Genomic DNA, 17,264 nt, shown 5'->3' with positions numbered 1-17,264 from the left:
GGATAAGTTAATGGCATAGCAGACCCAAACGCATACTGTACTCCTTTAAGAGACTTCATAAGATTTTTTCTCCAAGAAACACTGCAAAAGTCCAGTAGACAAACATTATAGATAATATGGGCAACATCTTCCACCTGCTGCCACTGGTGATGCTGAAGATGTTATCTATGATAAATTCCACAGATAGACAAATTTACATCGCCTTCATTTTCCATTCAAGACCGTTATAGAAAAAAGAAAAAAAAAAAAAAAATCACATCCCAAGCCAGTATATACTGTCCCACAGGAAAATTCATATGGCAATGGCAGCACAAGTTAGAGAGTACAGATTGATAAGCAGGCGATTGCTATAAAAATCCCCTAGCAGGACAGTAGGACATGCAGCAATAGAAGGTAGGGGAGGACAACCTTGGCTTACTGTTCGCTCCTGTTTAGAATCTCGGGTCATGGGTGTTTTGGAGGAAAAGGGGGATCTGAGGTGAAGCAGGGACTAAGAAATGGACAAAATAGATCCACTGTGAGAAAAAAAGGCAAAACAAAAAGACGGTGATGACAGAGAGCAGACCCAGCAAGGAGCCTAGCTGTGACATCACGTAGTGCCAGCATGCAGTGGAGGATGCTGGGTGCTGCGGTTCTTAAAGGGACCGGTGAGCTACTTATGAGGGAAGACTGAGTTGGTTATAGCACTGCTTGGTGCCACAAATACAGAGTGGATTGGGTGTTACTGCACAGCACGAGTCCTGTCATCCTGAGCTGACATGGTTTTGTGTGAGTGCATTGTATTCACTGAGACAGGACAGTGAGGTAATGGGCTTCTTTCAATCCCAGGGGGGAAAATCTGAAATGTTTGGTAAGGAGGAGGGGAAGAGGACAAGTAGAACAGAAGCCCTGTCTGGTCTCAGCAGGGGAGACTAGGATGAGAAGGGAGGGAGAAATGAAAGAAAGACAAATCCCCTATTCCTCGCAGTAGGGTTTGAATTGAAGATGTTACTGTGTGCAGAACTGAGTATGGACAAGAGTGCATTTTTGTCTCTGTGTTCACTATGTCTACACATTTGTATGTATCCTCTATGATTTCTTTTCCCTGTCTAACATCTGAAGAGTGAGGGTGCTGAACATACATAACTCTCAAGGTCTTGACTCTAAACCAGTCATCTAACCTTACTACATCACGCCAACATCAAGGAACAGAGCACTGTCAGGCCTCCATGACTTCCACCTGCAATTGGTCAGCTGACAAACTCCTTTATACTCCTTTATCACTGAAGCTGACCTTGAGGAAATGTTCTTCTGCAATCAGCTGAATGGACAAACTTGATCTCTGCAAATTTGTGACATCAATCTCTTAAGAGTCGAGGCATTGTGCAAAGTATGTGTGTGTGTGAACAGAAAATTAAAAAAATTGTGCTCAGAGTAACTCATGAATAATTACACATCTGCATGAGCATACAGATGAATTTTCTCCCTTTCTTTCTTCTCCTAATGTCACCAACACTCATATCAACATCATCACAAAGGCAGCCTCTTCGTCTTTATATGTTTTTATCTTTAAGACAAAAGCGTTCCTGATGTGCTGCTAACCCTATGTGGTTGTCATCAACTGTCAACTACACCCCCACTCTGTACCAGCAAATGATAATGGCCGCTTGAATATTTTCAGCAATGCTTTGATTGCTTACCTGTTTTTCACGTGACGGAATTTATGATTCCTCAGGAGAATATACTGCAGTTGGCACTCAAAACACTGATAAATTGTCACAGTTAGTGGATTATTACTTAGGGATCTTTTGCTCATAAACATTTTCTGTTTAATGGTTTAATAGGAGTTGCCTGATTTCCAACAAAGTACCCTTGTAGCAAAAAAATAAAATGCTGTATTTTGCACTTTACTCAGATATGCTTTTAAATATTTTTTAAATAGATTTGTACATAATGAATGCACTATCCAATTTAAGCCTTTGGCCATAATTTTCCTTATAATTATTAACGCAACTGTTTTACCATGGAGCAAATTGATAACAGAGAACCATCTCCTCTCCTTGGAAATAACACTGGCCTTATAGCCTTCACTTATAACTACTTCCAACAAATTACACGGAGTACAAACTCCATCTGTCCTGGAAATGAGGGTTTGCATGTTTGTTAACAGACAGGTTGAGTGCCAATTTTGTGCCTGGAAATCAATCATGTTGTGGATACAGATGGGAAATAGAGATGTTACACCAGTTAGTGGTGTATGCTCTTAAGATTTATGCGGTGCCACATGGTCATACTGTATCATGGACATGGGGAGAAGAATCCTATTTAATTTTTTTTACATAATTTAAAATAAGAATTTAAGAGTTTTTGATCATTTAATAATAATCAAGGGAAATATGAATACACATTATTAAAGTCTGCATTTAGTTGTTAGGCAGAGCTGTGTGATTATGCTCTACCTGTCAATTTTGTTTTAGTTGTCGTTGAACTGTTGGTGGGAATATTTTAAGTTGTATTTTCTACCTTATATAAACCTGCAATATCAATTTAAGGATTTAATAGTGAACAGTACTATTTGAATATGAATAAATTGGAGAAACATTGTCTAAAATTGTCTAAAGAGGTAAGATTCAATAATATTCAATATTAAAATAACCATATTGTTACAGCCAAAGAAAAAAACCTCACTAGGAGTGAAATTTAAGTAACAAAAATATAAACTATTCACCTACAGTAGACTCGCTCCCTCCAGTAACATTGTTTTGGTTTAACTAAATCCAAACCTCTGTAAGAAATGTCTCAGCATCAGCAAACTAGATTTCAATGAGATGTGAAAACAGTTTCCAGACTCCTAATCGAAGAAGAATGACGGAAATGGGATGTTAAGCTTACAGTATGTCTGCTATGCAGATTGCATTAGTTTTAAATTGGCAATGTTTAAGATATTTATTGAGCCACAGCTTAATCTAAAGCGTGTCCCTTATCATGAGAAATTAATCAGGCGGAACAGATGGGGAGGAATAACAAGACTATTCCAAATGGATGTCAGTCCCTTTGGCTGGCTTCACTGATAATAGAGAAAAGATAATGCTGTGATGATGATCATGATGGAAGCAAGAGGAGAATTCTTTCCCCTGGCTACAATCACCAGTACAGAAGCAAGAAAACTATTCACATATGCAGATACAGGCAGAAAACCACACTGCAGACAGATGGACAGAAAGTTACAGACTCATAGAGACCTGCTGCTCATATTTCTGGCTCAGTGCATCAAGTTGCTGGTTGAACTCTTTGGCTTGGGTTTCCCTGTGGGCTTTGGAACGCATCAGGTCCTCCTCTACCTTCTCCATCTGGTGTCATGACATGAAAAAAATACAAAATAAATTAATAAATAAAAACACAGCACAAAATTACTTTAATATTCTGTAATAGAATATTCCGTTTTAATATATATAATAGCTTATATTATAATATAATACACATACAGTGTGTGTGTGTATGTGTGTGTGTGTGTGTGTGTGTATAACTTGGAAAATAACACCATACATCTGCTGCAGGGTGATGCTGCTGCAAAAATGTATTTGAATTTGAAATTGATGAACTATTACTGGGGAATATTGCACACATTACATGTGATCTTTCAGTGATTATATTTAAAAAAACAACACATCAATACATTAACCTTTTATTTAAATTTAAATATTAAATATTTATCTGAACTAAATTTCCTTGCAGCCAACCGGTTTCATATTTTATGTTCATGTGATGATAATAAACAACAATTGGAAATGTAATTCACTGAAACGCTTCTGAATCTGGGCTATGCTCTGTGTAATGCTGAGGAATTTTCAAATGTGTTTTGATTAATCCATTTGAAATCCTAAAGCCTCCTTTGAACTATGCATGCAACAGAGATTTGATTCCGTATGGTGCTTCTTTTTTTCTAACCAAAATAGGGCAAACTCTTTCCTGTAACTGCAATCGAAAAGTGGGATGCAGACTTTAAAATGAGAGATTGACAGAGACGAAGGGAGTGATACAGATAATCCATTTAGATATGACCCTTTGCAGACAGAGAGAGAAAAGACGATGGAAGGAAAGATGGGAGGGTGAAAAAAAATGAAAAAACTTCTTTTGAAGTACATTCTGCAACATTAAAGCCTTAGCAGGAGAACGTGATGAAGCGATGTACAAATGGGGTAGTGAGAAGTAGGGAAGAGGGAGAGAGGATGACAGGGATGCAGAAGAGAATGCTCTTCTCTCGCATGGCTTTGATGTGGGCTGAGGATAAAGTCAGACTGAGGAGTGGGACGCTAGGGGCTCAATGGCGAAAGGAGCGTGCAAAAGAATGGAAGGATAAGAACAGGAAAAAAGGTATAAGAGAAAAATTATAGCAATACAGATATTTTCCAAGCATTGGAAAACGAAGATATCACTTTTCTCCAGTGAAGAAAAAACAAACAAGGATTTAAAATCAAGGCTGTCTGCTATATATATATATATATTATATGTACACACACACACACACACACACAAATATATATATATAAAGATAAAACATTCAGTTTGTGTCTACTATCCAAAACATCATCACTTTTAAAAAAGTTATCTTATAGAATTTTCTTTGGTATTGGCAGACAGCATGCTTTTTTCTGAGGGGGTCCAAGCTTCTACAACCTTGGATAGCATTTTTCATTTCAATGGCAAGATGGAAGCAGTGCAATTTATTTCATTTGTCAATAAGACAAACATTTTAAATTCAGTCTGGGGGCCAGCGAACATCCATGCATAAATTTGACACCCACACAAACTCCCATTTTTCTACTTCATGTGCACCCACATACTGATTAGCTGAAAAACGTCACTAAAACTTGCTAATTTCCCTAACATTCAGCCCTTTAAGACATTCAGGACCACACTCAGTGTTGCCTTGTCAATACAGCAGACACACAATATGCAGTATTTATAAATACTTAAGCAAAACGCCTATAGTCAAACTCACTTGTAAGACAGCAACAGAAGTTTACAGCTTAGTGTACATTGATTGGACAACTCTTCCAATAAGCAGCAGCCCACACGGGTTGCTCATGTAACTGGTTTGACACACTAATTAGTCTGACTACTTAATGCAGGTGACCTGTTCTCTATCGATACCCGACCAACCCACATCACGCCCACTCAGAGGAAGTGAGGTCAACACGCAGATATATGAATGCACCTGCCAAATGAGCAGGATTATAAATCTTTTTGTTCGTTTGGAGTAAGTAAATGAGTGAAAAAAGCCAAAGGATGATAATGTTCTTGGCTCTAAAGATTTCTGAGTATAAGAGCAGCTAATACATGCCAGAAAAAGACTCAACAGGTTGTAAGATGACCCACTGATGGAAATCAGAAAGAAGCTAGAGGGAAGAGAACGGCAAGAGAGATGGAGAGAAAAAGACATATGAAGGAAGCCAAGCACAGCCAGTATGGCGCCCTGTTGCATCTGTGGTCCGGCTGCTCTGCTACTACAAAATATGTGTGTGTTTCGGCATTGTCTTGATTACTGCATGCCAAACAGAAAATTCCTTTTGTAGTAAAGCAAACATGAAAGAGGTTTACAGTAAAATTGTGTCTGCGTGAATACATCTGTGTATGGCAGGGAACAGGAGACAAGAAAATAAACAAGACTAATGTGCATAATTATAAAGACTGTGGATGTACAGTGCACATACATATAACAGAAAACAGGTGTGCATGGATACTGTTAGCTAATATACACTATGCACTATGGTTTGATGCATGTGTGTGTGTTGTATACCTGGAGTTTCATGTCTGTATAGGCCTTCTCAGAGCTGAGCTGCACCTGTTTCTTGAACTGCTCCAGTGCCATATCTGCCTGCTGGATCTGCTGCCTTTGGCTCTCCCTGGATCTGTCCAGTTGGCTCTCCATTTCCCTTTAAACCAAACACACAAACAGAGACGAATATATGTAGCTATAGAAATGCAATTGCAGACCAGGAATCCAGAAATAGCTTGTTAAGAAGCAAGTAAATGCACTTTATTTTTATAGAACTTCTCAAAACAGTCATTGCAAAGTATTTCTGAGAAGAAGAGTAAGAGAAAATAAAATATGGATGTATAAACACATGTCAAAGAAGCAGAAGCTAACCATAATGCCTGTTCTTTCTACACACATCATATGTGGTTTGGTTAAATTTGGTGTGATCTTTTGATATCCAGTGAAACCTACGCTATGACATGCTGGATGACACCTTTGCAGATTTTAATTGAACATTTATTCATTTTGCCACTTTGGTTTTATTATGTACAGAAATGAGGACACACTTTTTAGCATATAGTTATGTATGTATAAGCCTGCTTCATACACTCTCAACTTGCTGTGTATCTTCCATGCAGGTATGCTGCTGATATTGCTAGCAACTGTCAGGTCACAGAGCTGCAAGAGCAGTGCATTGACAGACATAATGAGAGGGACAGTCTCATACTGAGAGCTGTCAAAGCTCAGCCAGGAGGCCTAGCCGAATCATCAGATACTGCTATACCAAAAAGCTGTCAAGCCCAATCCACAGAGGATGTGTGGGACAGGAGTGTGAGTAACGGATGATGGATAGAAGATCAAAAAAAATGAGTATGAAGATGGTATTCATATAAACCACCTGAGAATGTGCATGTTACAATTTATAGCCACACGGTGATCACATAATAATGTTCTACACTTTAACTGAAAGTACATACAAATATGTAAAAACGTGAAAAGTCATTTTAACATAAAATATATGTAACATAAAAAGTATGCAAAATATGTAAACAGAAACTTTAGAAAATTAAAGCAAAATACTCTATAGGTGAGAAGCAGGTTTGACCTGAGGTTCAACTTGGTCATTTTAAACATTTTAAGATAACGCAAATATTAGCTTATTGTGCTGCCCTTTTCAAATTCATAATTGTGATGAACAAACTCTGTGGTCATGCAGAATGAAACACATGATTTGTTTTTAACTTGGACACAGATTTGAGTATGAACAATCACGTCAGGATGTGCTCACATCTGGCATGATTTATCAGCTTCAAGTGTTTGTGTGTTGTCAGACTCCCAAATCCATTACATAACTTTTCTTGAGAGGATCATGTAGCTAATTCCATCCATCCATCAGAAAATCTGGATAATATTATTGTAATCGTAAACCAAAAAAGCCACATAATATATATGTGTATCATTATATAGGACATTATTTAAGTTTATTAGCATATAATAAGTTCCCTAAAATGTCCCTAAAAATTTGACACAGACTAATTGTATTATAATAAAAATTCAAATTTGCTGCCACACTGCAGGCTACTCTATGATATTTATGGCATGAAAAATTTGTGAGGCCACCCCAGGAACACAGAAATGAGCTGTTGTAGCACCCAACCAAAATTTAACAACTGAAATACAATAATTTTCCTTGTATTGATAAATAATTAAAAACAATTCAAGTTGCTTTTTGGGAGATGTTTATGCACCTCAATGAAATTATTCTGAAATTTTCAAAAATAACCAACATAAATATGCATCTGTGTCAAAATACAAGGTGTGGTATTCACTAAGCATTAAGTCACAACAGCTGTATAGTTTCTAGTTTGCTAGAGCTGCTACTCAAATTTTCCTTCAAAGACCCTTCTTCTGATTAATCCACCAAAATTGACTGGCTTTGTAGGTTTTTGTGTGTGTGATATGTACAGGTTTTGAACTTTTGTACTTTGTAAGTTAATACTCTAACAGAGTATGGGTAATTATTCCCCGTGGACAGACAAGCAAGAGAAAAAATTAGTTAAAAAAAATGACTTAATTACAACAGGCACACAACGGGTGGTGAAGGACCCTGATCTCTACACATTTATCTGAATTTTACAAAGTTGGTGGATTATCTTCTATGTGTGTCCAGGTAGCACTAAGGGCAGGGAAACGTGTGCACACATAGATCTACAGAAACACCACAAATAGACTCATTGCCTGCGCACAAACATTCAAAGTTTACATTTTGGTTAAGTGATTAATGACCTCTCATAATGACAAGTACAACTTTGAGTGTTTATAAAGAAAGAACACCGACTGCAAAAACAGAACATGGGACAGGAATGCAAAAGGAGCCACTAAAAAAGCAAAGAACAGAAGCTGTGGATTGGAAAAAGAATGAGCAAGCTTTCTCTCCTCTTTATAGTGTTCTGTCTCTTTGTAATTTTGGTCTCTCTCATGTTGGACATCAAACGACAATTTTTTTTTCTCTCCCAATTTTGTGTACTCTGTAATTATTAATCAGTCTCATTGCATGATTGCCTTCTGGGCTCAGACAGACAAAGGATATATGTAGAGACAAAGATGGAAAAAGACACAGGAAAGAGAGTGCAAGATGGAAGAGAGGTTGTTACAAAAATAGTAAGTGTTTTAAGCTTCCGAGGCAGAGCAGAAATGGTGGAGCATGTGTGTGTGTATATATGGGGCTTTGTTCAATCCCAAACAGTGTGTATGTCTGACTATTTTACTCAAAAAATGCACTATGACTAAGTTGGAGCTGGCTACTGGGCCTATACCTCTGAGGATACATCGAAAGATTCACTGCAGCAAACTTCAAGTACATGACAGATTGAAACATATTATGCTCTAAAGCTGGAGAGTACAGGTGAAAACATGGTACATTCAGTGATTCTTGGGAAAATGCTTTATGTGTGTTTCTGTGTGTGTGGAAATGCGTGTGGTCACTAGACCAGCAGACAGCATGTCACCATCTGTAACAGAGCGATGAGGGTGAGATGAGAGGACAGAGAAAAAGAGTCAGGGAGGCCTGGAAAAACGAAACAGACAGGGAAAGGAAGGAGAGGGGTGCCAGTGCCAGGGCGGTCCATTGGCTTTAAATGGATCTTTGGTCAGAAAAGTGGAAGGAAAAGAGGCTCAAATTAAAGATGTGCCTTTTCTAAAGAGGAAGTTCTCTATTCCCTCAATACTAAATGGTTGTTTAAATGAGGGAGGAAGAGAGGGAGGCAAGGAGACAGGAGTATTTGTGCTAGAGAGGGTGAAGAACCTTCTGCCATCCAGCCGCCTGGCAGACAGGAGGGGTGCAGGGATGCCCGAGTTTTCCGGACTACCCTAACCACACAATGCCACGTGCCACCTGGGAATGAGTGCACACCACATGTTGGATATACAGAGAGTGAAGACACTTATTGTACTGTACATAAACATACAGTTAATACAAGAGTACACATTAAAGTCACTGCACACAGAGGCAATTCTAATTGCTTATGCAAATATTCTTTTCATGTAAGCAGAGTATTTAAGAATTGTATGGGTTGTGATGTCGGTGGAGCAGCACATGGAAAAGACTGACAAACAGACTAGAATGCACACTTGCATGTGGATGCCTCTGGTCTCTAGTCTAAAAAGACAGAGCGCAAGAGTGTGTGTACACGTGGTGTGTGTACAAGTGTGCACATCTGCGTCTGTGAGCTCATTCAAATGGAATGATAACGAATCCACAGACACATCAAAGGGGCCTGGAAAAAAGAGGGAGCACATAAAAAGAGAGAAAATGCAAAACTGAAATATTCAGCACCCTCTGAAGAAAAAATAAAACAGGCTTAGTTTTCATCCACATCCCCAGAGAAAGAAAAGGGAGAGAAAAAAAAGACAGAAACAGACACAGAATAAGAGACAGACCACAAATAAGTGAGCACAAAAGAGAGAGAGCACAAGGGGGAGAAAATATTAAAGACAGAGAGTAGAATACAGAGAACCATTGAGCTTGATGCCTTTAGAACCGCCTATAAATGTGGCCTGCTTAAAAAGCATTTCACATCAAGATATGAAATTAAATGGCCACATACTGACAAAGAATGAGGCATCACTGTCAGCTTGCAAACAACTTAGCATTACAGTTGGTCTCTTAAAATACAACCATGATCTTTCATATGCTTTGTCTCACTTTTTAAGTATTAATGGGTCCAAAGATTTGCTTTCAGTAGATGTTCAAATAAAGCACTAGCCACCTACAGTATCAGTGGACACTGAAGAGGAAAAAGGGCTTTGTGTATTGCTAAACGTTGGTGGACATGACTAATGACATTTCAATTAATCTTTACAAACTGTCTTCTATGAAGCACATGTACTTCCTGCAGTGCTGGAGATGACACCAGTGACTTTCCCTTGTGCTGTGTAGCTTCAGTCCTGAACCAGCAATGTGGGTTTATGCATCACTATAATGTCTGAATAAGATTTAATATAGATTAAGACAAGAGAAACAAAATTTCAGGACAGCAGATGGTATGATGTTATAAAAATGTTAAGAAAAGAGATGTTCTTGCCTTTGTTGTGTATTTAGATGCTATTTGGCCTCATGAATTATTCAGACTGCAGCATGATATGCTAAATCAACTAGGCATGTGCCCCTAAAGACAATGTACTGTATCTACCTATTCCAAATATACAATGAAAAATTAAGCTGGGAGGTTTTTAATGAAACAATAAAACATCAAAAGACAGTCTATTGAGATTGACATGTTTCAGACTAAGAATTAACTCAGCCTGCATTGGTATAAACTCAAACTGTCAGTAAATATATGTAAGCAAGCTCACTTTGCAAGAAAATGTCAAATTTGGTTATATGGGTTTAATCTCATACTCATGGCAAAGCATTTAACATCATTAAGGCCTGATGTCAATCAGGGACAAATATTAAATGATATGAGATACTGCTTCGTCTTTTTTTCAGAGTAGAAGCTCATTATCTGTGTCATTATCAATCAATTTAATTCAATATTCACAGAGACAAAAGAGGCACTGCCTAGACTTGCCCCATTAAACACTATTGCAGTGATACCAGCTGATAGCTTAGTCTTACACCCTTATTAACTTTGAGTCCTAAAATAAAACAGAAAGCTTTTCTTGTTAGATTTTTTTTTTGGGGGGGGGGCAGATAACAATTGCAGTACAAATCAGAAAAAAAGCTTTCTGTGTGTAAATCAGTTTTTAATATGTTAATAGTGATAAATTATATTGTAAGCGCACCTGACACTGTAATTGTCTTGTAGGTGTCTTGACTATAGGACCCTATTAATGAGGTCAAGATTTTCCTTTTGTCAGGTCTGTTGGTATTGAGCTGGATCTTAATGCAGTTGCCATGGGTGTAAATATAAGCCCCAGTGGGGCATTTCAGTATTCAGGATCCATACCTCCACCTGCTCCTACACATCACAACACTGAGTTTGCAGGACGCATAGCCTCTACTTAGATACCCCTGGTTCCTCTCCAGAACACCACCCTGTTTCCCTTCATCCCTCCTGCTATGGGAGAGGAATGCTGAGAAACATGAGACCATATCAAACAAACACACAAATGTAGAGTATGCCTGTGTGCACAAAAAAAAAGCATGACAGAATATAGTGGATGCATCCTACATGTTTAAGTGTAGTGGGCACAAACACTAAAGAAGCAAGACAGACAGACAGAGACGCACGCACATGCACGCACGCACAAACACACACACAGACTAATCTGCCAGAATAACTGTTGATTACAAAATCAAATAGCTTGATGTTATGTGAAATATGTTTGGCATGTCCACAACAAACAAAAACTGTAACAAAAGCACAAAAAAGCGTTCAATTAGAAATGAATGACATTGTGACCAAAGGAAAGAGTTAGTACAACACATCCCATTGATGATTGGACGTGTGTGTCAACAGGTTTGAGAAAGCATTCTCACCACCTGTGTGCAGCCACTTATAAAGGCACGCATACTTTCCCTCCAGGTGCCTAAAGTAGATTCTGCTTCTGCCACTCCAAACTGTGACCAAACTCAGCAGAAGTTACTGCTGAGAGACCGTCAGAGTTGCTACAACTCTGCACCAGACCTTAAGAAAGTGTGGACAGTATCTGCAGAGAGACTTCAACCATTCAGTTAGGGTTCAGATGTTATAAATTGTAATATGGAGGTCACTGTTTCAAGAGCGGCCAAGCTGTTAAGCAGTTGAACTTCATCTCCCCATATTCTCTTTCCCCTCAGTGGTGCATCTCTCCATCTTTATGCTAATGCCCTATAATGATCTGAGGCACACTGGGATGAAAGAAGAGGAGAGAAACTTGTTCTCTGCACAGCTTTGTAATGGTTTCTGTCGTTGTTGCTATAGTAACACAGATCTGGAACGCAAACTGACGTAGCAATGCTTATTTGCATGACAGGACAGGGTGATTTTCTTTTTACACTGGAAAGAAAGAGTGGGTGTAAACAATGGAAAAAGGGGTGTGCATAAAGACTATCTAGATATTCATTATCGGCTGTTTTCCATAAATATAAAACAATTTAAAACGTGTCATTAAAAGGTCTATGTTCATTTACACTAGAGTCTCTGCAAGAACATACACACATCACATAGACATCATAATCACATAGACATCATAATACAGTGCACATACCACATGGTATCTGGCACATGAAAAATATGTTGTGCAATTCCACTAGTTTAATTTTATCATCCATCCTCCCATCTTCACACATAAACATGGACACACATACATACACATACAATTCTGTGTGCGGTCTTGCTTTGACTTTGAAGTTCTCCTGGATCGCCTTTAAAGGCTGTCAGTGTAGCCACGGCAGCAGGCAGGTAGCAGACATCAAACTGGTTAGTGTGTGTGTGTGTGTGTGTGTGTGTGTGTGTGTGTAAACCCTGAGTGCTTAATTAGCTAAGAGCCTGATGGGCCACTTGCCGTTTCTCAGTGTTTAACACTAAACGAGTGAATGGCTGTCTCGTTACTGATACTAACAACAAGGATAATTTATGCACAAATGCATCTGTCTGCTGTGTTGACAGACAATGACGAGCACAGACAATAAGTAGGCAAAATCATCAATGTCCCTTTGCAATATTTACACTGAATACTAAACACCATAGAATTGCTGTTTTAATATTGTCTCAGACTGACAAACACACACACACACACACAACAATAACAGTAATAGAAACCATGTTGCACAGCTTAATACAGTTTGTTCTTCATGAAAAACATCCATCCTTGTTTTCAACCCACTGTGTCTGGGTTGCTATCAATCTGTTACAAACAGTTGGAAACCTCTCAAGGGGTTATGGCACTGTCACTGGCTTTGGCTGTGTATTGTTGGAGATGAGGCTATTGAATGGTCTGAGCCGGCGTTGTGTTTAATTGTGCACAACACATTTTAGTTTCACCAAAGAAACTGTAATCTGCTTGTGACCAAGTAATGTGGCTCTGCATGGGATTAATTACCCAAAGGAATGTACTGACTGGCTGACTGGTTGGTTGTTTGGTTTGTAGAAAAGTTTGTAGAAATCTAGGCTATTACCAGAGTGTATTTACATAGTTCTGGCTGGAAGGGTGTGAGTGACCTAATGGGAGATTAGGAAGCAGAGGCTGTTGTGAAGAAAAAGGGAGAGAATTGCGGAAACAAAACAAGTAGAGGGTCTCTACACTGGAAGTAGTGAATGTGAATAATTATGAAAATGCAAAATATGAGTTCACAAGTTTAGGAAAAAATATTATCTGGACTACGTTTCATTCTTTGTTGAAAAAAAAAAAAAAGTAATTCCCTGTAATAATCCAGGATTAGCAGGATTTAGTGGCATAAAATATATAATTTTCACATCATACATTTTGACACATTATTAATAATGTTATTATGGTTGTATTCCATTAAATTGAGCCAGTTTCAGGGTCCTGGTATTGTGCATGTTGCCTTACCACAAGGACCTACTTGGATACGTAATGAAACTGAGAGACAGTCAGTTACACCTGTGCCTTTTCTCCTATGTCAAGTCAGAATCTCTGATAGGAAACAAGGTTGCAAAGTGAACTTAAAGGAGAATGTATTGATTTTTTGAGGGAATACTGGGACAGTGGACCACACCATAAACAGTTGCCTCTTACCTTTATCATGTGTCATGTTCACAGTTTTGTACTTTCTGTCACAGACAAAAAGTATTTTTCCTCATATGACTGTCAGTTTATTATTGTAGGGACTGTTTATATAGTAAGTAGGGTGAGGTTTTCTCTAATGCCTGTTACATGTTAAGCTCTGATCTATAAGGCTTTTCATCAGAGTTTCCAGGCTCTTAACTTTAACAGTGCTACTCACTGTTATAAAAAAAGATCAAAGAGAGTGTGCAAGGGTTGGCTTGTTAAAGCCAAACTCCACCTTAAATCAAAATTCATACACACTCCTCTCACGATCAAAGACTTAAGTCAGTAGACATAAACAACTCTGTAATACAGTTTGAAGCTTCTAAGTCAGGGCTCAAATGTGTGATACTAATAATTGCAGAATAAATATTACGCTTCACTATATACATACATGATAGAAATTTCATGACCAAAAGGGGCAAATTCGGCAGAAACAGTACTAAAGCAGACAATTTGTCCACTTACCCGTCATATAACCCCAGGTATTATCACTGTTTGTGTAGTGGTGATATTATTAGATTATGATCAGATTTGTGCAGTATCACATTTATACATACACACTGTGCCCTAACTCTCCCAGACTGTCCTCCCATCTGCTCTATCAGTAGAATTAACTGGTCCAGCTTAGTATTTATTTCTAAAGCGCATGCACACACACATAGACTCATTAATTAATACTAAACTTAATATTAAACTTAAATATTGTAGAATGTTTGAAATAACTTCAAACATTTGGCATCTATGGGTATATATTTGTATTCAGACCTGAGGTATGTGTACCATAACTTAGGGCGGTCTATCCAAAAGGCGACAGTCAATTGTTTACTACTTCCGTCCAATTAACAACACAGAATAAAGGTTTTACTCACAAAAAGTTTGGAAACAAACAAACAAAAAAAAAAAAAAGAATAAAAAGAAAACAAAACACTGATGGTTGAAATAGCTCATACCAAAAACTGCACTAAATAGGTTTTATCCAGTGTTAAGTCTACAACCATAACATCAGTCCTAGTCTCTAAGCTAAAGTAGTAACATACAATATGTTGTACCATTCTGGACTAACTCATAATCATTACTAAAAAATATTTTGCAGATTTATGAATTTCTTGAACTTAAATTCATGTAAGAAATAACACTGAACACTTTTCCACTGTACCTGAGTGCATCTTCTAGTTTGGTTACCTTCCTCCTAGCCTCTGTTTTCTCCTTCTCTGCTTCACTGTGGATTACTAAAACCTGAGAGAGAGAAAGAGTAAAAGTGGAAAAAGAGAGAGAGGTGTAAGTGAGTGCAACAGCAGACACCATCAAACATCACTCGACAAAACTCTTCTGCCTGTGACCTTGTGCATCTGGTTTTATCTCTTCTCTCTATCACCCCATCAAAGGTATGATCAGAGCATATCTGCCTCCATAGAGGACCTCTCATGCTGCATCTATGGCAGCCATATGGGCCCTTGTTATTTCCAGATACCATACTCTGGCCTCCTTCATGTGTCTCATTTAACACTTTCAAGGAGTGGAAAGAGGAATCTTTAGAGAGGAAACAAACAAGGAAATGAAAGTGGCTCTTCTTAGATAGAGTTTTTTTCTCCTGTCACCTTGCAGAAGGAAAAAGGAAAAAGCAAACATGTAAAATGATACATAATAAAAAAAAAAAAAATTAAAAAAAATGTTTTAATAAAACACAATGACATCCAGAACCAACTACTGACTTTCTTGTAGGGAAGTTTAATTGCAAATATCCCTGACATTGAAATAAAGGGAACACTAAGTTCTTGCAGGTGTATCAGGCCATCTCTGGTTATGCCAGCCTGCCAACTATGCACACATAACTGCATCACTTTAAAGTGCCCAGGCATCTGGTCTTCACCTGATCTGCACCTTAAAAGTCTTACATATTCTGGCCCAGCTTTGATCATTAACAATGGTCTTGCTATACCATGGTTTAAGTTTACCTCAACTCTCATTGCCATGTTTTTTTGCCCGATAGCTAACTAACCCTCAAAATCATTAAATTTCCATTCACCGTCACTTCCTTGTCCAGGCTTAAATTTACCTGTTAGCTGTGGCTCTGATTTTATGAGACCAGACATAAAATCTAAAAGTAAGGAAAACCAAAAGGAGCATTTGACTCCAGGCTTTGATCTCCACTTGACCGTAATCACTTTGTCCAGGCCTGTTTTAATGAAATGACAGAAGCTATGGAGCACAGTGGATCAGTTTTCTTAAAGTAACAAGGTATACACTACCTTTTTCTCACAGTTGATCTGCAGTTCATCTTTTTCTTGCTGAAACGTTATCTCTTGATCCTGTAAGAAAGAATTGAGATAATATGGAACAAGTGATATGATGACACATTTGCATATTAACAGCATATTGTGTCAAAGAGAAATTCATTCTAAGAATTTGCAAAGCTACTATTACTACAGTGACAACAGAAGATGCATGCTGTACTGTGTACAGATATGAATGCAAACACTAAGTTACACTTATTATGAACATTATACATACCCTGAGTTGTTGGTGTCTTCGATGTTCACTGTCTTGCAGCTGCTGTTTGAGCAGAGCTACATTTTTATCCAAACCTTCAATCACCTCAGATGCCTGGGAGAAGAAATCCAAGAGGAAACTGGTGAAATAAATATGACTAAATTTGGTGAAGGCTTTTGTAAATTGATCAGGCTGGTAGAGAGATGTGCAGAGGTGCTGTGATAATGTGGACCTTTGCAGCAGACAGAGTATGTTCCTGATGTAAGTGGCTCATGTCAGTCTCATGTTTGGCTTGGAGCTTCTGAATGGTTTGCTCATACTGCTCACTCTGCTGCTCCTTCTCCTTCTGCAGGATCATTGTACTGTGGACAGTTAAAAGCATCACCTTAAATTATCAAGCAGATGTTAAAATAAAGGGTGTTTTAATCTAGTTATTAGTTGATGCTTGATGCGTAGGTTTTAAATTGTTGCCTAAATGAACAACACAGGTATATAAGTAAGAGGATTTGTATTCTCTTCACCACCCCACATTTTTTAATCCTTTTATCTCTATCTATTTTACATGTAAAACAACTCCAGACCGTCTGTTGGCCTCCTGCAGTTCAGCACTGATGGATGCAATCTGGATCTCCAACTGGGCCTTCTCCTGTGTCACCTTCTGACGCAGTGCGTTGCCCTTCTCCACCTCTGCTGACTGATGTTTCACCCGCATCTCGAGCTCTCGCACTGTTTTCTCCTGGATCACAAGAATAGACAAAAATCTCTAAAACCACACAGCTTAAACCACTGAGGGCACTAGGCTGAGAAAATGTCAAGG

At 38.3% G+C, this 17,264-nt stretch overlaps 1 protein-coding gene across 6 annotated transcripts in view; it reads right to left on the bottom strand.

The window, feature by feature from the left end:
• Positions 1 to 17,264, bottom strand: part of cep112 (centrosomal protein 112) — an 83,246-nt gene that overhangs the window by 41,661 nt on the left and 24,321 nt on the right. For all 6 annotated transcript variants that reach the window (XM_026324629.1, XM_026324632.1, XM_026324633.1 and 3 more), the window contains 7 exons: positions 17,029 to 17,183; positions 16,680 to 16,809; positions 16,469 to 16,561; positions 16,207 to 16,266; positions 15,114 to 15,193; positions 5,780 to 5,915; positions 3,222 to 3,329 (listed from right to left, as the gene is read on the bottom strand). In XM_026324629.1, coding sequence (XP_026180414.1) covers positions 3,222 to 3,329; positions 5,780 to 5,915; positions 15,114 to 15,193; positions 16,207 to 16,266; positions 16,469 to 16,561; positions 16,680 to 16,809; positions 17,029 to 17,183 — 762 coding nt within the window. The remainder of the gene's footprint in view (positions 1 to 3,221; positions 3,330 to 5,779; positions 5,916 to 15,113; positions 15,194 to 16,206; positions 16,267 to 16,468; positions 16,562 to 16,679; positions 16,810 to 17,028; positions 17,184 to 17,264) is intronic.

This window comes from Mastacembelus armatus, chromosome 8 (genome assembly GCF_900324485.2).
Source record: "Mastacembelus armatus chromosome 8, fMasArm1.2, whole genome shotgun sequence".
Lineage (NCBI taxonomy): Eukaryota > Metazoa > Chordata > Actinopteri > Synbranchiformes > Mastacembelidae > Mastacembelus > Mastacembelus armatus.
Note: the sequence above shows the minus strand (reverse complement) of the source record. Positions and strands in the feature narration are given on the sequence as shown.